The sequence below is a fragment of the Erigeron canadensis genome, chromosome 5 (assembly GCF_010389155.1).
Source record: "Erigeron canadensis isolate Cc75 chromosome 5, C_canadensis_v1, whole genome shotgun sequence".
NCBI classification, from domain to species: domain Eukaryota; kingdom Viridiplantae; phylum Streptophyta; class Magnoliopsida; order Asterales; family Asteraceae; genus Erigeron; species Erigeron canadensis.
The window spans coordinates 26,541,238-26,564,233 of record NC_057765.1 but is presented as its reverse complement, the minus strand read 5'-3'; the positions used below and the strand labels follow the sequence as shown (position 1 = coordinate 26,564,233).

Genomic DNA, 22,996 nt, shown 5'->3' with positions numbered 1-22,996 from the left:
TGAAATAACGATATGATGTTATGAATGATACGTTGATATGAATATAAAATGATATGACGATGCGATGCTAATATGTGATGACGATATGATGATGTATGTATGTCATATTATTAGTTGCATGGCTTGAACACCTAGTCACTAGACTTCTATAGGTTTGCCATGACACGTGCACAATTAAGGGCCCTAAAGTAAAGAAAGATGTATGTGATTAGTTTAGGTGATAGTGTAGCCTAAGCTAATATAAAGTAAAGAAAGATATATGTGATTGGTTTAGGTGAAAGTGTAGCTTAAGCTAATATAATAAAGAAGTCTCGAGCATAAGTAAAGTTGTGTTAAGCTTAACCCATGCTAGTTCTTCGGAGCTAGTGTGTACGTGGTCACGTGGTGTGAGAATCTAGATACCTCCCCATGATATAGTTATGTTTGAGTGTATCTGGGTGGAGTAACTAACCACTACACGCGCAAAGTTCAAATGGTATACTCAGTTGGATCGACATTGTCTTTCCTTAACGACGACGATGGACCACCGTAAGGTCTACCCATCAATTCGGGTGTGAGGTCCCCATGTAAGGTCTTATAGCCGCCTACACACAACCCCACATCCCTAATTATATGTGGCTTATGTCACATAGCCTACGTCTAGGCAAAAGAAAAGTAAAGAAATAAAGAAAGTAAAGAAAGATGAAAAGTAAAGCTTTATGATGATAGACACATTTAGGACTACGATGAATTTCTAATGTGTTAACTTATTTATGTTGCTTTAATGTTGATGATATGATCTTGCTAATGTATGATGTGATGGACACCATAATAATGTGGTGATCTTAACGTGCTATGACGAATATGTAATATTAACAATATAAAATGTTTTTGTTAATATATAATGAATTGGCAATGTTTTCATAAACTCATGTTATCTTACTTAGCTTTAAAAGTTAACACTTGCTCTTTTGAAAACAGATGTTGGAGCTTATGCCTCTGGAAACAGAGGTCATGGGTTCGATCCTCATGCCCAGCAAGGCTGGAGGTCCTTTTCTACCTATGGTGGAACCTGGAAGCAGCCTCTCTACCTTTGGTAGGGGTAAGGCTGTCTACATATCAACCTCCCGCATACACCGTTGAAGACGGTATTGGGACCCAAAACCCGTGGAAGACGGCGTTAGGAGTTACTTACTTACTTGCTCTTTTGAAAAACGTTGTTCTCTCAGGTTAAGCAGGTTGAGCTAGTGAAACACTTAGCTTGGTGAGGCGAGTAGTTGCTATAAAGAAGACATTTAGTTTTCCCGTTTAGTCATTTATGTTAGCCTTATGATGATTGGCTACTTTTAATATGACTTATGTATTGATTATGTTGGTATTTATGTTGGTGTCAAATCTAGATTATCTTATACTATTTTAATGATATGAATGTTGTAACACCACTTTTATGAATGAACTATCCATTAAAGGTTAGTTATGTTTTAAGGATTCTATTTTCCGTATTTCTAAACGCCGTTAGGCAAAAGATTTTGAAAATCTAGATTTTAAAATGACGGGTGTTACAGTTTCGGAGTGGAACAACCCGAAAAAAATCAAAGCGTTCGAGATGGATTTTGTTGATGAATTGATATGTATTTTTCAAATTATATAATTTGTTGCAAATTTTTTATTTAACTAAATTTAAAAAAAAAAAGTAAACTAAAATCAATATTTATATAAAGTTTTTCATATGTTTCATATTTAGCTTTCGTATTGATTAAGTTGTGATATTGGTCATATTGATGGTTGCTCGAATAATATTGGATTTTATTAATATATTTTGAGATTACCCGTCCATTAAACGGGCCTGAGCACTTGTTTTTATATATATAGATTTTTTTTAACGACATTATATTCTATTTTTACTCCTAAATTACATGTATGTCTGTAAATGAAGACTTCTGAAAAACCCTTATTAATTCACCCTCACAAATGTGAAAAATGTTACTCGAACCCATGTGGATTCTCCTAAGATCAAAGACTTTAACCTTACCAATATAACACCAACTTTATTATAGAGGTAAAGGTTCATGTGAAAATCATTTAAATTGAAAGAACTATGAAAACCACTATATTATAAATTGATATTTAAACACATGTGAACAAATTCATTTACATATCAAATTATAATTAGTATTATCTATGCTCATTTATTTGTCCATCGAACCTTAAACCAAAGAAACAAAGATAGGCCGAAACCCTAGAAAGCAAAACTAAAACCAACTAAAACCCTACTACTGCTACTACTACTATTGTGGCCTTTACTACTGCATCATTTCATCAAATCAAACAAACTAAAATAAAAAAATCATATGGCATGGCGTGGTTCAATCTCAAGGACATTTATGTCCACCGCCCGATCTTCATCTTTCCGATCATCTCCTTCCCTCCCCCGCCTCCGTCCTCCGCCGCTTTCCTCCCCCCGCCTCCACTCTCGCCGCTTCACCAACCCCAGGTATAATACTATTCACATTTTTAACAATTGTGGCTACCTTTACCATTTGAATTTTGAAACACCACCATCATCTAAATGGGGTTGTATGTATATATATATATATTATATTATATTATAGGGTGAGAACACTTAAAAAAACATCATTTTGATGCATTAAAAGTCCATAAAACTATTATAGTGCAGAACTAATTATCATTATTTAAGTGTTTAACAACACATTGATTCGTCAAAATCGAAAAAATATGTTTTTTGGTGGATGCATCATTTTGAAGAATATGCATCTAGTATGGATGCGCAAAATAAAAAACATGATTTTCTTGATTTTGACGGACCAATGTGTTGCTATACATTTAAATAATGATAATTAGTTATGCACTATGTTAGTTTTATGGACTTTTAATGCATCAAAATGATGTTTTTTAAGTTCTCACCGTTCTTATTTTAAAACTGTTCTTATTTGATTGTACCTTTTATATTATATATATATATATTCTATAAAAAAATGTTTGCACTTTTTGACATATGGGTCTGTATCTATATATATTGTGTATAAAGAAATTATGGGGTTGTATATATATATATATTCTATAAAGAAAAATGTTTGAACTTTTTAACAAATGGGTCTGTATCTATTTATATTGGGTACAAAAAAATTGGGGTCTTGAAAATTGTGTAGCTTTATCTATAGAGACATCCATTTTATATGTTATTGATGTTTACATTATTGACACTTGGGTGTATATGTATATAATATGTTGTTTTTTGGTAGGATGTTGGGAGAATTAGGAATGGCGCAATCTTTGTTACCGCTTGCTGGAGCTAGGATGACGTCACACCTAAGCTTCAATGTCCGCGCTTTTTGCGAGCTGTCTCATGGTACCTTCTGCCGCTCTTGTCAGGATCGCTAACTAGTATATTAGTGAGTTTTATGAATGTCTAATATCATATCTTTTTAAATAATTGATTGATATGTGTTTGTTTGTATTGTTATTGTTTGATGTTTATATGCTTAGTTTTTTGAGATGTTTATATCTATGTATGTGTGTTTTTAATCATGTTTGACTTGTTACGAAAGCATGGGATTAGGATTTGTTTATGAGTTTTAAGTAGAGTAGCAACTTACTCTTAAATTTGTTTGCATATAGGTGATATCAGTAAAATAACTCAATAAAAGCCAACTTTATGCTGTAATATACTTTCAAATTGTGGTGACCGAGTATGGTGACTGCGGTTACTGGCTATGACTGTAAAGTTGAATTAGTTGATTTTTTTTTTGTATCTTTACTCTTACATTTTGTTCAAGAATAGTCATTATCATTTTGAGTCTTTTTATGAAATAGTAAGCGCAACTTATGTCACGTCACTACTATAGGTGCATAACTAAAACGTTTTACTTGATAATAACACAAAAACAAGAAGTTCAAGGACTATACTAGTGTCGTTTGCCGCCTATATGGGAACAAATATGAAAAGTAAGTTGCTATTTAATAGCTTAAACCCTTTGTTGATTTATTTATTGGTAGGGTTGAATGGAAAAGATGGGTGATATCAAGGAATTTCAAGCATCAAAAGCAAGTACAGACACATTCCTCATTGTAGGTTCCTCTATTTTTTTTTCACTTTCAATTATTAAAGTAAACTCGATGTCCTTAGGTAAAAAATAAAAAAGTTAACTGAACATAGGAAGACCATCATATAGATACTTAGAAGGTCTGTCTTGCATTTGTCATTTTGATTATTTGGGTTGGATGTTTGAGTTATGTTTTGAATTGTTCTACTTTATTTTTATGATGATTTGTGTTTGGTATCTTATTGTCTGATTGACCATAAAGAGTTAAATTCTTGTAATGTTTTTGTTCTCACTATAGAATAGTTAAGGCTTTATATACTAGTAAAACAATCTAGTATCACAATCCACAAATTGAACCCTCTTTGGGTAACGATCGGCAATAGGCATGACAGTTGTAGAATGATAATCTGGTAGTTAATTAACTCTGCTTTATAAACTGATATCCATGTAATTTTAATAGTGTTCAAACATGAAATTCTCATCATTTTGGAATTGGGATAGGTTATGGCATCCAAAGACCTAGCTATAACAATTATATTCTTCCTGCAATGCTTATACCTTATGCTTTTGCTGTTCAATGATGATGATATAAAGGACTATCTGGCTTTGAAAGAAGCTTTATAGAGTAAGAGATTCAAACGTAGGTAATGTTAGGAAGTCTGAAGATCTCAACTAGCATAGGTAAAAGTCAATAATCTAAATTTATTACCTCACTTAACAGGATCTGTTCATTAGGCTTGTTCCTTTGTATTCTTGTTTCCCAAGAAACGTTAATTGATGTGCTTTTCCATTTGGAATTAGAAGAGAAAAAAGGGGGGGGGGGTAGAGCTTTGTCGTTGACAATGAGGTAATCGCTATTTTTGGCTCCCATTCCCATATTGCACATTTACCAAAAAAAGCCGTTATACTGGATAAATATATCTTGAATGTATATAGAAATGAGTCAACAGTGTGTCACGGATACATAAACCTATCTGAAATGATTCAAAATGACTCATAGCATAGCAATTTTGCAATCATGAATAGATATAGTAGCAACACTACACATGGCAGACTTAGCCAGATCAAATTACCATAATTACTTTATCCCACACACACATTCATGACTACACAAGCATGCCATCACATCTTTATCTTAAACATCATGAATGCTGACAATCTGACATATCTTACCAGGCTCTCTACTCATTGACTATTACAAATTGAAAATTAGTGTGTTTAAATTCGTGGACCATAAGTGGCATGCTATCTCTCTGAATCTAATATATGAAATTTTGTTTAATACAGGTACTTGACCGGCAGTTGGGTGTTAGATAAAGATTGAAAAGAGGTTTGGGACAGTCATAGTATGTGGGTTCATCCAATGTGGCACTTTGTGTTAAGAATTGGAACATTTAATAAGAATAGATAACTATGTTTGCATCTTTTTTTCCCAGTTTGAGCACCCTGAAGACTGGTTTCAGACATTTTTCATGGTTAGATTATATATTGCAATTAAATGAAACATTTGACTTACATCACTCTGATTTTTGTTGTGTTTAGTAACTTGTAAGAGTAGCATTTGATCGTACACCAAGAATACGATTTTAGGTCTTTTCAGGATAATGTGTTTAGTAATTATTTGCATCATTGCATGCATGTTGATACAGAAGAATTTCGTTCTTTTGACATGTCCATATTTTTGTTAGTTGATTCTAAATCTGCATATAAGCAAAGTACATTTCAATCAATCTTTTGAATAGATAAAAGTTCCAAAAATATATATTTGAAACAAGAAACTAATTGATTACCAAAAATCATTTATGTAAAACATAACCCTTGAAAAACTCTTCTTGGCAATGAGAGATTCTTGCATCTTGAGGCTAACTTGTATCATCTACATACAAAGGTAATTTATAGCAAGTTCACAACTCTACATTAAGGTTCGCTTGTTTAAATGCTATTTTTGTTCCCACATCGGTTTTATACTTGGTAAATTATACAGTATCACATTCCAACTATCTTGACATGTATTTTCATCAGTAAACTAACAGCATATAGAAGAACAAATAAATCAATCAGCATGAACACATACCACTGTTAAAGCAAAATACATCTATAAATTCAGACAACTCATACATGTTCTTACAACATTGCTAACGTATATATAAAAAAAATCTAATCAGTTAAAGATATATATCTCTGCAAATGGTCTACTTTTCTTTGTGATCACAAAAACAAAAAAGTCTTCAGGAAAACTAAGCTAGAAGTACTTAAATGTAGCTAAATTGGCTACAACCATCAAAACAGACAGTTAGGTCTGATAATCCACCCTCGTTAGATCACTTGTACTCCATTCTAATGTCAAAGTGCTTAATACCGTGCTTGTTATGGAGATTTATTTTTTTTAAGCATCGGATACTGTATCCAACTCACCTGAAAATGGAAGAATTACCCCCATTCAAGACCAATCAATGATGTCCTTTTGTGCAGTCTTGTCAAACTTTTCACAAAAAGCTCAAAACTTGATAAATGCTTTATAGTTAGGGAACAGACGTCAGTTTTTTTGCCTGAACTCTGCCGCTTCTACGAGTAGTTTGATTTGATGAATCCATTGGGGAAGCTTCCTTCAAACTAGGAGTGGTCTCATTGTCATGCTGATCCACATTTGATTTTCTCTTTCTAGATTTTGTGTTAGAGCTTGACACATTTACTACCTTTGGTATTACATTTTCTGTGGCCTCTGCAGGTAATTTACCTGCGTTACTGTATTTTCCATGGTGATTAAAGCTCCAACGAGCATTTTCAAACCATTTCCTAACCTGTGAAATTTTATGAATAACTACGATATTAAAATGTAACTGAAAGTAGAATATAGATTGTTTTAGACTTGGGGTAGTATTGACCTGATTCTGAGTGAGATTCAATTCTTTGCCCAAATTTTCTCTAACATCGACATCAGGATACTGATTTTCCTGGAAAGATTCATAGAGTCTCTACACAGAAAAGGAAAGAAAAAGACCAAATTATAATTAAGGTAAGGCCAGAAGTTTATCACTGTATGTCATACTAAAAATTGTTACGTTCCCACAAGTATAGAGAAAGTAGAAGCAATTATCTCAAACTAGTAACAAACTACAACTAATAGATGTTTGAACTTGACAATCGTCTAACAAATCCAAGAACATTGAAAGATGCATTAATTTTTGCATCAAAAGCAAGTCCTTCGGGTATATTTCAAGAGTCTCGAAGTCTAGAACTAACATAAAATTGAATTGCTTTATAGAAGTATAACAGAATATCATTACATTAAAATAACAAAGGCAGAGGGGTGGTACCGCAGTACTATTACTTTGCACATCAACAGAGAGCAATTACAACAAACTACAGTTCGACAAGTCAACAAAGATATAACAAATGATGCGTTGAGCAAAACAACTTTGGTACTACACAAGTGTGTATACCGCATAGTACTCCGCAGTAATTAGGGGCGGCCATTTGGTCGCCTATGTACCAAAATGTCAAAAATGGGTTTGTAGTTGCAGAAGTATGGTCTCAGATTCGCAGAAGACAAGTAAAAAGTCTCTATCAATTCTACCACTTTTTGGTTGCCATGTAATCATGGCCCAACCAATCATATCATGGTGCAAACATGTAATCAGACAATAAAATGTATTTCATTTATCTCATGCATAAATCAAAGTTATAATCACAAGACCAGATATTTGTCACGCTCTTGGTTTTAAAAAGCGATAAGCTCACAAAGCGATAGGGTCCATTTCGGAAGCGCAAAGCGCTAAGCGCAAAAGCGGGGAGCTTTTCGTACACAAGGCGCACACTTATGAAGAAATTTTATAAATTATTTATATAGTATTTATAACACATAAAATACCAAAACAACATCAGTAAGATACTCGTTTAAGTCCGGCTTTGATCAAATTTGGTATTTGAAAAGAAATTCTCAAAAGATTGTTGTTCTCGTTGGGGAAAAAGAAAGAAGAGATCAATCTTGTTGAGAAAGAAGAGTTAAGGAAAAAAATTACTTATTTCTATAAAAAAAAATCCTCTTCTGTACAAAAAGCTCACGCTTTTTAGCGCATTTTGGCGCCTAGGCTCACAAAAAAGGCCCAAAAGCACGCGCTTTCTGTACACCCTGCGCCTTGAGTACCAAAAAGCTCCAAGGCTTGCGCCTAGGTGCGCCTAGCGCTTCAGGCGCGCTTTTTAAAACCAAGGTTACGCTCAACTAAATTTTTGGCTGTTGTAGCATTTTCATCATCTCAAAAACTTAAAATCTTGATACTACGAACTATATAATTTAAGACACACAGATAAAACATCACCAAAACAAATGTAAATCACATTGTTGAAGGCAACACACAAATGGCTGTAACAAAAAGACCTTGATAAACAATCCTATCATGTCATAAAAATCACTCCAGATCTTGTTGCTAATACTTCAAACCAATCCTCTATGAAGGCCTCAAGGATACAGGTAAGTTTGACCATACTGAAAGATTAACTCAAGATAGGGGAAAGGGGCTGCCAATATGCTATTTTAATTTAGTGAACTTGTTATTTAGTCATGTGAAAGTTGTCCAAAATGTTTCAGTGAACTATTTTGTTTGAAGACAGGGATTGCACACTTGTAATGTAGAATATTGTCCAAAAGTAATGTACACCAGATTCTAGCTTGTAGAAACTTCATCAATTTTTCATCCTAGGACGATTGGTACGAAGTCAAATTTAAAGCTTTGAAAAATAAAGTAATAACTATTTTTTATGGAAAAAAAACTCTGAAGACGCTTGGCCAAACACCAAGCAGCCTGCTAAACCAACATAGCATACGAACAGCCAACTCACACAGCTAACATGAAACACACACAATGCGGTGGCGGAGAATAGTTTCAGGTGGTTCCTCAATTTTTTGACGCTTTTCCGGTGGTTGTCGGCAGCTTCGGTTTTTGGCAGTTTTGGAGATCTATGGCCAACAGCAGTGATAAGAGAGGGGGATAGGTGGTGGTGTGAGAGAAGTGGAGAGTGGGTAATAATGTAATATGTCACATTATTTTGAGCGCTCAAAATTGTGATTTATGTGCCACCATGCAATTGGAGATCCATCCTCTTAAGCTAAGGCCGGGGATATATGTGTTTTATATTGATATGAATCCATCCCACAATAGGGTCGCATCAAGCCATAAGCTAGGTATAGATATCATTCCCAAAAGCTAGCTCAAAGGAGGAGGGGACACCTAGGCTTATAAACCACCAACTAATCCCATACTTGGCCAATGTGGAATCGTAACCATATCCCATTCTTTGAAGATCCAACGTCCTCATCGGCCACGATTGGCACCCATCTTCTTTTGGGTCCAAGCCACCACTCCATAGGCCACCACTCTGAGTGTTGGAACCTTGAAAGGTAGGCTTGGCTCTAATACCAATTAATACAAACCCATCCCATAATAGGCTCACATCAAGCCATAAGCTAGGTGTAGAACTCACCCCCAAAAGCTAGCTCAAAGGTGAGGGGACAGCTAGGCTTATGAACCACCAACTAATCCCATATTTGGCCGATGTGGAATCGTAACAGATATGTATGAATACTATCAAAAGATACATAAATCATACTATATTGAAGGTAAATCACATACGGCTGTAAGAAAAAGATCTTCATATACCTATCCCATTATGGCATTTATATTCATATCATTACTTTTAAATTAAAAAAAATTATAATAATACCTGAGTAACAGCTTGCCCGAGTCTTTTATATGATGGTCTGCTACCACTTTTATCACTAGAACCCTTAATTGCTGGAGAACTACTTGTGCCCTCAGCATCAAGCTTCTTACGGGTTATCAATACAGGAGTAGATTCATTTTGTTCCATTTTTTCATTAACTTTCATACCCTTTGCTCCATTAGCATTTTTCCATCTCCTCGGGGCTTCAGAATCACTAAAGTCCTCATCACTCGTATCTGAGGAAACATTTCCATATGTTTCCTATATGATGATGGCAGCAAAGCCAAAAATAAGCCAAAAAAGGAATTTAAAAAAAAAAAAAAACAGAAGTAGAAACTTTTATAAAAACTTTGACATATTTTAAACCCACACACTTATTCTTGATGCTTGATCAACTATAATATTCGTACAGTCAAACAACTTTGGCAAGTATCTGTACTCACATCATGCAGCTTTTTGTAGTCTAATCTTTCAACACATCTTTTTGCAGTTATGGGACCACAATCATCATCTTCCATATTTGTCTTTGGTATTTCTTCTTCAGTTGCAGGCACTACAGACTCTTGAACTTCATCTGATGTTACTTCATTCTTATTTATGTCCCCAAGATCATCGAAATCGGATGTAAAATCTGAGCTAGAACTTATTGCCTTGGCCCCTTTATCTGAATCTACTTTATCAGGATTAAAATCATCATCCTCTGAATCATCGGAAGGAAGTCCTAAAAGCGGGTCATTATTTGCTACAGCACCCAAATCCTCAGACACGAAAGAAGAATCAGACTCATCAGAGCTTGAATCCTCCTCTGCATCGGCCTCCTCTTCTATCTCTGGGCCATCAGGATCATAATCATCATCTCCGGAATCATCAGAAGGAAGTCCTGAATTATCATCCAGTCGATTCCCAAAGGTTGCAGTTTCTGGGAAAACTTTCTGCAATCAAGAAAGACGTGACAAAAGTCATCAAACAAGTTTTCTAGTGAACCTATCTATTAGATAATTTAATTCGCTGACTGACCTCCCAGCTATCAGTGACAGAAAGATTAGTCCCCTGAGAGTCATTAAGCATGTCAAAACAGTCAACTTTACAATCACAAGCAGGGCATAGCCATCCTTCATCACCAGGAGGAACTGCAGATCAAACAGATAAGATTCATGTAAAAACATTTAGCACTTACACTTCCTAAACCCTTGAGGTGTCAAGAGGAGCTAGTCCAGCTGGTTGGCTAATAGGTCAGATCAGGGTTGGTTTAAACATTTTATATTGAGCTAGGGTCAATTGGTCAAAAAAACACCAGGACAGGATGGGGTGCGTGCTGAGACTTATAGTCAATGTCTATACATTTTTCAAACAATATGAATGTGTTATTATACCTAATATAACTATATCATTACAATAACAATGCAAAATTTGAAGAAAATGAGTTATAAAGATCATGTGTGCATTAATAAACAACTTTTGATAACATTCATCTTGTTCAGCACATTCCTCATTTAACTAAATAATGTTATTGGGGCCATTTAAGATGAAGCACAGCCCAGGTCAGCCATTCATTCATAATAATATGAGTCAATACTGTTACTGCCACCTCTACGGAACAACAATGATATCCTAACACCACGAGTATTGCTGGAATGAGTGAATGACCCATGCATACTTAACCCAAAATGGCAGTGAACATGTAAAGTTGGTAGTATCAAACAAGTAGATAAAGAGTAAAAAACGAGGTGCTACCTTGTTCTTTCAACAAAGGTGGATCCAAACAGAATTGATGGAATCCACGTTCACAGGCACCATCGCACAGAATAATATCATTGTCTAACCGGACTTCAGTCTGGCCGCATTTTGCACAGAATATCTGTCCCAAGAGTGAAGTGTAAGAAATCTATGAGTACTGTATATATCATATTAAAATCAAATTACGCAAAAACAATATTATCCTACATCCTCGCTGTCAATTAGCCCTTCAGAATCATATAGAGATTCTGGAATCCTTCCTTCCTCACATGATTTGTCAATCCGTTGAAATAAATCTCTTATTTTCAATTTGTAACGATTAATATCTGACTTTGCACGTTCAAGCTCCTTCTCTGGTCTTAATTTCTCTAGGCTGCTTGTCACAAAGTTATAACCGAATAAGCAAAATATGGATGGCTTAATATAAAAGATCAAACCATGATCTTGAAAACAAAATTGTACTGTATGACACTAAAAGTATTTGTAACAAGCTCCTACTTCAAAGAAAATATCAAAGATGCTACGTTGATAACATAACAATGATAAAAATTAAATTGTGAGTTGAAGATCAAACCTCTGCCCTTTCCAACCCTCGCCAGCATAAGCTTCAATGAAGTTTTGTTCATAGACCATTCGATGTATCAAGTATCTTAGATGTCTTATTATCTTTGAAAATTCATCATTATGATCCTTTTTTATCTTCTTCACTTTCTTCCTTCTCTTCTTTTCTTTGCTCTCCGTTTCCTGTAAAGGAGCTTCAACAGGTTCAGGGGATTTAGGTTTCTCTTGCGTTCTCGAGCGTAACACCCTGGGACTCCCAACAATCTTTCTTTCTGTTTTTCTGGGTCGCCCTCTCGACCGTTTAACTGGGGTACTTACTTCATTGGTTCCATTTCCCTGAGTTGCTTCCAATCCATCAGGAATGGGACTTCCACCTTTAATACTATTATAATTTTCCATACTCGTGTGATTCCCAAGAACCTTTTCATCACATGCGCCGTTGGAATTTACGTCATGATTTAATTCTGACACAGTTTGGATAGAGGCTAAGTTGCTACCATTTTGAATTAACTCTTGATGTGACGAGTCACCCATGTTCACTTATGGCCAGAAACAGATACTTCAAATTGTGAAGGTTGTATTTCCTAGTTCACAGGAAGAAACACGAAAATCAACTCCCTAATGGATTGAAGGTTCATACATTTACCCAAGCCTAACGACAATTAAATTGCACAAAACTCTGAACCTACAGTACCGAAAAGAAACGGGTGTCTCAGAATTTCTATACTTTTTGTAGCGGGGGAACACTGAAAGCCACATTTTAATAGGAATGACAAGAATGAAAAAAAAAGAACAAAACTGCATAATATCAACATGCAGAACAAAATCGATAAGAAAGAATGCATATGATAATACTTATACAGAGTATAAACTAACTTGGGTGTCTAAATTATGTTATTCAAAGTCCAGAACTACAAAAAAACATTATTGTGGACCGATCGTTTAGGTGCATTGTGAACTTCCTATTTAGACAAAACTCGAGCACCAAAACTCAAGCCGGATCCGATAATCTATTTTAACCCAATGCATCTTAATTTCGGCTCCTTATGGAAGCTCTCTATCTTTGGGTAGAGATAAGACTGTCTACAGCTCACCTCCCCTGTACCCCGCTCAGGGATTGGGTCTTGTTGTTGTTGTTGTTGTTGCATCTTATTATTTTAATTTTGGCTAAAAAAAAAAAACATAATCACACGCCAACGACAAAAAACCTAAACTTGTACGTCCACGCCCTAGATATCCCCCCAACTGGTTTGAGCTTGCTCAAGATATCCCACAAGGCCACAACATCCTAATTTCGCATACAAACTACACGAAACGCTTTTCGATATTTTCACCACTCACATATAAATTTCACAATAAACATATACATTCATATGAACCAACATACACTTAACCAAAGATAACACAAACATAATTATAAGCTCATTTTCCCTTAAATTTTACCCAAAAATACAAATAATAATAATAAAAAAAAAATCCATTCCTAGCTGAGAAGCTACAACATTTATTACAAGCAACATGAAACCTATACATACAAACATATATATATATACACACAAATATATAGATATATAACAGATGTGAGTGAAAATGAGTTGAGTTAAGGCTTACGATAACAAAAAAAACAGATCTTGGATATGAATAACTGAATTTGGCCTAAAGGAAAGAATCTAGGGTTTTGAAAACAAAGAAATAGATGTAATTCCGATAGATACTCACCGCCGTTAAAAGGGTAAACTTTCGATATATATATAAGTTTGTATATAGAGATGTATAAATATAGATATAGGAGTATAGATATAGTTATAAAAATAGAAATAGAAATATATATATATATATATAATTTTTTTTTTCGTTGAAATAAAAAGGGGGCCTGTGTTTTCGCATTCACCTGAGCGCGATATATTTTCACCTTTCCCTCCACAAATCTTCCAACATCCCACCTTTCCTATTTTTCTTCTTTTCAAAGTCTTGGTTTTCCACTCACTACATATCAATTTTGCTTCTTTTTTTTTTTAAAAGAAAGGTTATACCTTTGTAAAATTTTATTAATATTAATGAAATATAGACAACTTTATAAAAGATTTTGTTAATATCATTTCTTTGTAACATTAATCATTCGATACACTACAATCATATTTAATTGAGTAATATTTAAAGCTCGAATTATAGATGCTTAAAATATAGAAAATAAGATTCAAACATCTATAGAATACCCTAACGTATAAGACCTCACTATATATTACTCCATCTGTCCTATATTAAATGTCTAATTTTGACATTTAAGTCTTCTGCTTACAACTTTGACCATAAATTTTTGTGTGTGTGTTATATAATAGTTTACGAAAGTTATATCAATGAAAAGTACATTGAAAACTCAATCCGTCCATATATTTTATATGAAATGTTGTATAATATAGACAAATATTTTCACGGTCAATTAAAGTATAAGACTTGACAAGTCAAAATTAGACATTTAATATGGGACGGATGAAGTATATTAATTAAGTATCGTGTCTTCGGATGATTTAGTTGAGGTCTCTCCTCCTACTAGGTGTTGAGGGTAGAGGGACTCTCTAGTGCGGCTCCGGTTAAAACAACGTAAACTAGATATCCTAGTGCGAACAAATAATCCACATCTTTAAAAAAAAAATCATACATTCATAACTTTCAATAACTAAATAAAAAGTAATGTTGTACATAGATTGGTAGTATGTAGTTAATTTTGATGGTGTGCATATCTTTTTAAAACAACAAATATACAGTAAAATAAAAAACACCAATTCTACAATAATATGAGTTTTTGGTTATTGTACACATTTATGATTAGATCGATTGACCGACTCATAATGTTCTAACTTATTAAGTCAATATCACAAGGACCCAATTAGTTATAATCATAGATCCGTCATCACAAACCAGCCTAAAATTTTTAATTAATGATTTTATTTGAACTATATTTCCACCAACACATGGTTTGAGAGGTTCATTTAAAATCACTTTATACAATTTGATTACCAAAAATGATTTCAGATGTTATAATTATTATACTAGTGGCTAGATTACACATACATTTCACATTTTCATTATATTAGTTAGGAACTATGCTTTAAAGGCGGAGCCAGAAATATCAATTAGGAGGGGCTAAGTTCAAGTCACCATGGCTTCAATTCCGACCTTTTATTTACTATCTTTCAAAATCTCATCAAATAATCGTTGTTTTTCGAGCTATCTCTTCTTAAAAGTAATGACAGTATAGACTTGGAGCGTTACATAAATTTGGAAAGTGATACTAGGACAATTACATAAGTTTGTAAAGTTATCTATTTTAAAAACTAAAATAACCGCGATACACGTAAAATCCGTTTCATCAATATATTCTTCAATTTTCTTTATATTTTCATTCATTTTCATATACAAGTTTGTGTTTTTTTAAGGTAGTATAACTAAATAATTTGTTTAAAATATTTCAGTTTAAAAATAAGATAAAATATTAAGTGTAAAACATCATGTATTTTTTCATTATTTAATGATGAACTTATGAGGTTGAAATGTTTATTTCATAAAGGTAATATTACTAAGATAATTGTTTCATAAAGTATAAGGGTAAGACTTGTAACTCCAACAAATTATAGGGGTTTAATATAATAATAATGATAAAGGAATATCTCTTTCATGTTCTCGTTTATAGCCATCCGCCATTAACATCCAGATGCAAGCTTTAAGTTTTATATTAACTTCAATAAATCACCCGACACAAACTCTTTCATCATTGGTTGGTTGGCGGGAGCTAAGCATCCCATAGCCCCCCTACTAGCTTTGCCACTATCCTTGGTAGCATTGATAAATTCGTCATTCATATTTCAAAGATAAAATATATATTTTGGAATAATATTTCCTAAAAACCAATTGATGGTTTTAATATATCATTCCTTTCTACCGTTTTTGTTCTACATAACAAATTTCTCATTTATTATCAAGGAGTTGGAATTCAAGCAATGCACAAGATATCAAAGATCTACCGTTCATGAAATTAATAATAGACACATTGTGCATATTGATACATACGTGACTATTTTACCCGACTTAAGAAACACATGAGAATATGAAAGTGACGTGTTATTTAAACATGCATAAACAAAAATAGATATAATGCAAACATAAAAACAACAGTCTTACTAACAACACAATAAAACAATAGATTTAACTGACTGTAATATGGCCATTAGTAAAATTAACAGTCGACACATCCATCTCCCGAAATCCCACAATCGACTCTCTGGCAATGCAAATCTAAACCAAAACCGATATAAAACATGCTTTTTGAACACATTTACTCTGATTTTTTGTATTAATTAGCAATAGGTGCATTTAAATCTGACAAAAAAACGTCATTATTTTTTTTTTCCTTTTTCATTCTATTTTCCACACTATATACATAGTGGTGTAAGTATTGAAAGAAATGATCAATAGCGGGTTAGTGATCACAAATTTCATTACAAGGACTGAATGGAAACATGTCAACCTTTATTTGAAATGAGAACAGTACCTACGCGTTACGGCGACCGTCGAGTTAGTGGCGGCGAGATGTTGGCATTCCAGGGCGTTTTCGCGAGTGAAGAAGGCAAATTAACGCCTTGCTCCGGATAGTCTAAGGAAGCTCGCTAGAGACTTCTTAAGTGTATATGTAACTCTTTACTTGTCGTAAAATTAATGTTACTCATCATTCATTTAAAAAGGTAAACTAATCGTTACTTTCTTGGCAATCTGGCTTGTATATAATCATGCCGTACATTATATATATATATTTCTTGGTTCTTTAATTTACACACTTAATTGCTTTAGTTGTTTAGTTTGTTAAGAACATATATCGATACTTTAACTAGTAATTAAAGTAAACAAAGATTAATTAAGCAGTCATGCATTACTCTTTTATAGATGCGAAATAAATTTACAATGTTGAAGTTAACTTGAATACATGCTTAAATTTATCACTAGAATTTAGACAAACTAAGATTCAAAAGTATCCATACTCATATAAAAAGCATATTGTCTATCTCTCATTAGAACTTTTAATACTTCCAACTTTTAAGTTAATACACAATTTCGGCCATTATCTTTAGCATGAGATCAAGACCGTCCATTCTCACATTTTACTAAGGATAATATGGTCATTTGACACATTTTAAAAATATAACAAAAATACCGTATGGACAAGACAAATAGTCCCTTCACTTTTGTACGTGGTCCTTTAAGGACAATAATTTCTACCAAGAAAAAAAAAGAACACAAAGTAAGTATGGTCCGTTCATTTTCTCTCTCTTCATCTTTCTCTATCTCGTCATATTTCAAGAATTTGTTGGAACTATAACACTCATCGGAGGTGATCACACATCTCAAACTTCGGAGTCGACAACATGGACAAAAGTAGGAACTAGCGTCTCCGCCATTATGCACGAGCAATTTTCTAGTTTTACAAATATACAACTTATGTAAACTGTAAAAAAAACATAGATTACAACTAAGTGATATATATAAGAGACCAACGGAAAAAATATCTTCACCAAGTGTTGGTTAGATTTTGTTAAACGAAAAACTAAAGACTTTTGTTAAGATGCATTAAATAATTATATATTTATTATAATTTAAAAATAAACTCTAATTTGATATAAAAATATACAATTGTTTTATGCATGAAGCATAACTTCATATAACATTTTCCTAACAATTATTGCTTCTGGATTTTCTTTTCTATGTTCTTTTGAAAAGTTGAGTCAAAGACAAAATTGTGTAATTAGACATCTTAAGCTTTATCCATAAATGGATTTGTCCACATGTCTTTGTCAATCATGCATGTTAGGAAATTTCATACATATGTATATATAATCATAATGCACATACATATAATTAATCAATGCTAGTATACATAAAATTAAACTAGTGTTACTAACAAGTTCAATTCGATCAGCCCTTCAGCAAGTATGTGCCAGATCATGAACTCATCAAATTACCACAATTGCATAAAGATCTATATATTTATTTTAGCACACAAACTCTATATATAACACTTTAAACAATACGATCACATAACATCAACACATCAGAGTACTAAAAACATAATCAGTCTTCCCTAATTGCCACCAACAAACTGCAACTAGTAGGTACTTCAACCAAAAGACCAGATCGATCGATTATAACATAATCTAATACGACCTAGCTTAGATAACAACTAACAGTTAGACGATATTGTTATAATAACAGACACACACGATTCGGCTTTTTTTTAGCTTCCTTCAAACTTTACTCCACAACATACACGACAAACAATATCAGTGGCACAACACACAACTTCTTCTTCATGCATGAGTCGATCCTCTCGGCTTGCTGTTCCTAGCCAATGCTAGAACCCTCTTTCCATGAGGATGACTGTGCAAATACGGATAGTCTTTCTGAATCCTGTTGATCATTATCTCCTTGATCGGTCCCTGCATTATATATCAAAAAAAAAAGGTTACAAAATAAGCATATATGCTAGCTTAAAGTAGTCCCAAAGATAGTTACATACTCCATCCGTTCCACTAACAGTGTCATACTTTGAATTTTCAAAGTCATTTTGTTAAACTTTGACTTTAAATATTTTTGTTTTATATAATAATTGATGAAAATTATATAAATTGATTTTAGATGTGTGTTCATTGCTATAGATTTAATCAATTATTATATAGCACAAAAAAAATATACGAGTATTTATAGTTAATTAAAGTTATAAAACTTTTATGATTTTATATGATGATGAACGAATTACCTTTGCAGCCTGTAGCGCAGATTGTACAACATAGTTGCCATAAGGATTCTGAATAACATCTAGAAATTGCGAACTGTTTAAAATCTCGCGGATGATAGGTGTAGACTGATCATCAGGAACATCCTTCAAAATCTTTTCGATCACATTACTTCCATACTTGTTTGAAGCAAGAGGGACGATGTTCCCATCAAGCTTTCGCAGTATATTACCAGTCACTTCCGGTATCTGCATTCCTAGTAAGTGTTGCACAACATAGTTCCTGAAAATCAAAGTAATAAAAATAACTATGAAATTCTAACTACGAGGTTCTGGGTTCAAGTCTCGCTTACAGAGAGTAAATGTCTAGATATTTTGGCAACTTTATAATCACTAAATTAAGGAAGGACTAATTAATTATTACATACCCATAAGGATGTTCAGCCAGATGAAGGGAATTCTCTATGATTTCAGTCATGAGTCGCTCTTTAGAAGCCCCGGTAGCATGTAACACACACTGTTGTAGTACGCAACATCCACTTTTGTCGGTAGCAATGTCTAGACAGTTATCTGATACTACATTCAGAATTGGCTGCAATAGTACATTCATTAGTTTTGAACCATGCTTGAGAGCAAATCAAATTTTAAAATTACCAAGAAACCATAATCCCGTGCGCATAGTATCTTTAACCAACAATAGAATAACCACACGCAAAGCTATAATTTTTAAGTATTGATCATAAGCGCATGAAAATTTTCTACGGATAGTAAGAATTTTAACGGTGTTGGTGTAAATTAAAAGACATATGTATGCCAAAAAGTGTTGTAAAAGTGGCCGTTATATATAGCCAACACCGGCCTTTGCCAGGTATCTCCAATGCTGGTCTTCGCTTAGGTGGCTTCACATCATGTAGTAATGACACATAAGCAAAGACCGGGGTTGAAGATGCCAGGACTTAGCAAAGGCCGGTATAGACAAAACCACTACACAGCTGTACGACTTTTACAACACTATTTGACAAACATACGTATTACACCAAAACCCTTAAAATTGTTACTATCCGAACAAAGAACCTCAACAAATTAACGGCACTTGCACCATAACTAGTGTTAATTTGTTTCAATAAGAATAACCAAGTAACAAAAATTAATTAATATATACCTGGACTTCATCAACTTGGAAGGATTTTAAGCATTGCTGAATGACATGATGACCATTGGTGTTTTTGGTCAAGGTAACAGTAATCCTCCTAAGTGCTGATACAATCAAAGACCGCTGTTCTGCCATTCTAACAAGTTCAATCAGCTTCTGCATTGCCCGAGTCCTGAAACATCAACAACCATTAGTACAAACTCTGTACAATGATCATACTACAAATCTATTAAAATTTTTTTTTGATATATATCTAGATATATATAATAGTTATACGTACCCATGCGAATTGAGGCAAATATTTGTAAGATTGCCATCATCAGAAATCAAAGAAACAACAATTTGTGTCATCTGTTCTTCACTACACACTTTGAACATTTTCTGAGCAAGATAATTCATCGACGCATCAACCATAAGTTCGCGCATATGATCTTTAATCTCATTAAAAATCATCTCAATGTCCTCAGAGTTTCCTTCTTCACACTTCATCTGCAAGAATTGACATCCTTCTTGATTCTTCGCAACCGAATACACCTTCCCTCTCACATCTTTCAACGAACCCGGAAACTTATATCTCTTATTATTAGCCTGCACCCGGTTTTGTGAAAAAGAACTACTACTACTACTACTCCCACCATTAAAGTTTTGATGATCAACCACATTACCAAAACCTTTTTCATTATTAAATTCATATCTTTCTCTCCTATTATTATTATGAGAATTACAACACACATCATGACATCCATTATTATTAGTCCTATTAACCGGAGCTGGCATGACTCTCCGGTTAGTAGGATAAACGTTGTTCATATACGAATCAAGAAGCGGGTTGTTTCTCGAGATACTTAGCCTACTAAAATCGATATCAAGATTTCGGTCAACAAAAGGGGTTTCTTGAAAACTATTAAGGTAGTGTTGAGAATCAAAACCTACAAAACCCGGATGATGAATATGATCATTAAAACAATACATCTTATTATTATTATTATTCGGGTTACAACAATAGCCATAAGGATCATATTCATCGCGATATCGATGACTAGCAAACTCATGAATCGAACGAATCGGATTGATTTGATCATTAAAACCATATTGATAATTACTATTACTCATCATCTCCATAGCATGTTGCTTATTCATATAAGGAAAAACACCATTATTATTATTATTATCAACAAAACCAAGATTATTATTATTATTAACAGATCTCATTGAAGTGAAAGTGTTCATAGCAGGAGGTGGTGGTGGCTGTTGAGCAACGGTGGATGATGACGGCGCCGGTGTAAAAAAATCAGTAGGGTTTTGACCGGTGAACATCGGCCAGTCAAACCCTAGTTCTCTCATGGTTGTTGATGAGTTGTTATTTTCCATTGGAATAGCAGCTTGAAACGTAACTGAAAAAAGAAAAAAGAATCGATTAAGGTTTTTGTATAAGGAAGAGATTTATGGAGATATTAAAGGAAGAGAGAGATTTAATTTTTATATTTTGTTACGTATATAGATGAAATCTCTATGGTAATGTATATATATAAAGTCATGCATGCAAAAGATATTGTGTAAATATTGAAACAAATTGGTAATTGGTGAGACTTTCCTTAACATATATCTCATTCAATGTGTATCTTTAAAGTTTTTGAATTTAAATACAAAACCAAATATTTTTTCTCGATTAAATCCTAATTAATATAAATAAATTAAAGTAATAATGGACAATAAATAATAGTTTTCGTATCATATTATAAGATAACTACGTACGTAAACAAACGCGGGATTGTTAATTCTATCTGTTTAGGAAATTATTATTTTTATATATATTTGATACGTTTTTTAATTTATTTTGTACTTAGATATTAGATTAAATTAATTTAAAGTTAAGTTGCTTTTTATTTTAAAAAAAAAAAATAACATTGACTTTGACTGTGTTGTCGTGTCTTACGACTTGAGTTGAAGTCTATGATGACTATTTTGTCATTCTCATGCTCGTTTTTGTTAGCGCATCACATATGACTTATGACTTATGTATATCCCTCCTGTGGTGAGAAGAACGGTGAAAACACCTTAAAAACATTATTTTAATGCATTAAAAGTTCATAAAACTAATATAGTGTAGAACTAATTATCTTTATTTAAGTGTTTAACAACACATTCATCCGTCAAAATCGAAATAATCATGTTTTTTGTTTTGTGTATCCATCTTGGATGCATAATCATCAAAATGATGCATCCAACAAAAAATGTGATTTTTTCGATTTTGATGAATCAATGTGTTGTTAAACACTTAAATAATGATAATTAGTTATGCACTATGTCAGTTTTATAGACTTTTAATGAATCAAAATGATATTTTTAAAGTGTTCTCACCGTTCTTATTTTAAAACTGTTCTTATTTGATTGTCTTCTATACAGGGATATGCATATATATTTTTGTCGTATATAACCTCTATAATAATAACGATCGATTATCAGATAATGTACGTACCTGCTTAAATTGATGGGCCGGCGAGGGATATGATCGACTTAAATCGATTAGCTAGGATTTGTAATTTTGTGTATGTGTTTAAATCAATTGCGAACTTATAGCGGTAGAAAACCACGCTGTGTACGTAGATATCTTAATATATATTATAAGACAGTTGAACTAATGACTTATTAACCAATCACATCACTTAATTTTATCAATTTGACTTTTGATGATGTCATCATCTAATTTACTTATAAATTAAAATTTCTAATAGTCATTATCCAAATATAATTATTATTATATTAATGTATGTAGAAAAAATCTCATTAATTTACATTTTTTTCTATAATAATTTATACTTTTTAGCCCTGAATACTTAATCTTTATTTATTTTTAATCCGCGTAATCACACCTCTCGATTTTCTTAAATTTTCAATTTTGACTTTTCTTGGCTTTTTATTATATATATAAATATAGATTTACCCATATAAATATCAATGTCGACTACACGACTAAAGATAAATCTTATATATTATAAG

At 33.1% G+C, this 22,996-nt stretch overlaps 3 protein-coding genes across 8 annotated transcripts; 1 reads left to right on the top strand and 2 right to left on the bottom strand.

Annotated features, from left to right (window-relative positions):
• The first annotated feature begins 2,190 nt into the window (after positions 1–2,190).
• On the top strand, positions 2,191–5,563 carry LOC122600395. Of its 4 annotated transcripts, XR_006324044.1 has the most exons (4): positions 2,191–2,473; positions 3,243–3,392; positions 3,997–4,068; positions 5,331–5,563. XR_006324044.1 is itself a non-coding variant. In XM_043773105.1 (3 exons), the coding sequence occupies exons 1-3, from the start codon at positions 2,331–2,333 to the stop codon at positions 5,336–5,338; spliced, it is 258 nt and encodes an 85-aa protein (XP_043629040.1). In that variant the 5' UTR covers positions 2,191–2,330; the 3' UTR covers positions 5,339–5,563. The 4 variants fall into 4 exon arrangements, 3 of the variants coding, with proteins under 3 accessions (XP_043629040.1, XP_043629039.1, XP_043629038.1); XM_043773105.1 differs by lacking the exon at positions 3,997–4,068 and having other exon boundaries at positions 3,243–3,349; XM_043773104.1 differs by lacking the exon at positions 3,997–4,068 and having other exon boundaries at positions 3,243–3,367.
• Positions 5,564–6,122: 559 nt separating this feature from the next.
• LOC122601932 (pathogenesis-related homeodomain protein) lies at positions 6,123–13,852 on the bottom strand. Of its 3 annotated transcripts, none has more exons than XM_043774661.1 (9): positions 13,782–13,852; positions 12,076–12,646; positions 11,709–11,874; positions 11,499–11,622; positions 10,782–10,894; positions 10,208–10,696; positions 9,765–10,025; positions 6,929–7,018; positions 6,123–6,844 (listed from the first exon to the last, which is right to left on the bottom strand). In XM_043774661.1, the coding sequence occupies exons 2-9, from the start codon at positions 12,594–12,596 to the stop codon at positions 6,566–6,568; spliced, it is 2,043 nt and encodes a 680-aa protein (XP_043630596.1). In that variant the 5' UTR covers positions 12,597–12,646; positions 13,782–13,852; the 3' UTR covers positions 6,123–6,565. The 3 variants fall into 3 exon arrangements, with proteins under 3 accessions (XP_043630596.1, XP_043630598.1, XP_043630597.1); XM_043774663.1 differs by lacking the exon at positions 13,782–13,852 and adding an exon at positions 13,674–13,732; XM_043774662.1 differs by lacking the exon at positions 13,782–13,852 and having other exon boundaries at positions 12,076–12,739.
• Positions 13,853–18,418: 4,566 nt separating this feature from the next.
• On the bottom strand, positions 18,419–21,367 carry LOC122601442 (pumilio homolog 12-like). The gene is made up of 7 exons (XM_043774200.1): positions 21,178–21,367; positions 20,729–20,925; positions 20,277–20,584; positions 20,006–20,168; positions 19,272–19,435; positions 18,868–19,126; positions 18,419–18,547 (listed from the first exon to the last, which is right to left on the bottom strand). The coding sequence occupies exons 1-7, from the start codon at positions 21,365–21,367 to the stop codon at positions 18,419–18,421; spliced, it is 1,410 nt and encodes a 469-aa protein (XP_043630135.1).
• Positions 21,368–22,996: the final 1,629 nt, after the last annotated feature.

Excerpts from the sequence above, each read along its gene's own strand:
- LOC122601442 (XM_043774200.1), bottom strand. The coding sequence starts at position 21,367 with ATGGAAAATAACAACTCATCAACAACCATGAGAGAACTAGGGTTTGAC. Across the intron at positions 20,926-21,177 it reads TAATAATAATAATAATCTTG|GTTTTGATTCTCAACACTAC; the intron begins GTTTTGTTGATA and ends CGGGTTTTGTAG. Across the intron at positions 18,548-18,867 it reads CTGCGCTACAGGCTGCAAAG|GGACCGATCAAGGAGATAAT; the intron begins GTAATTCGTTCA and ends TATATAATGCAG.
- LOC122600395 (XM_043773103.1), top strand. The coding sequence starts at position 2,331 with ATGGCATGGCGTGGTTCAATCTCAAGGACATTTATGTCCACCGCCCGA. Across the intron at positions 2,474-3,242 it reads CGCCGCTTCACCAACCCCAG|GATGTTGGGAGAATTAGGAA; the intron begins GTATAATACTAT and ends GTTTTTTGGTAG.
- LOC122601932 (XM_043774661.1), bottom strand. The coding sequence starts at position 12,596 with ATGGGTGACTCGTCACATCAAGAGTTAATTCAAAATGGTAGCAACTTA. Across the intron at positions 10,026-10,207 it reads ACTACAAAAAGCTGCATGAT|GAAACATATGGAAATGTTTC; the intron begins GTGAGTACAGAT and ends ATCATCATATAG. Across the intron at positions 7,019-9,764 it reads TCGGGCAAGCTGTTACTCAG|AGACTCTATGAATCTTTCCA; the intron begins GTATTATTATAA and ends TTTTCTGTGTAG.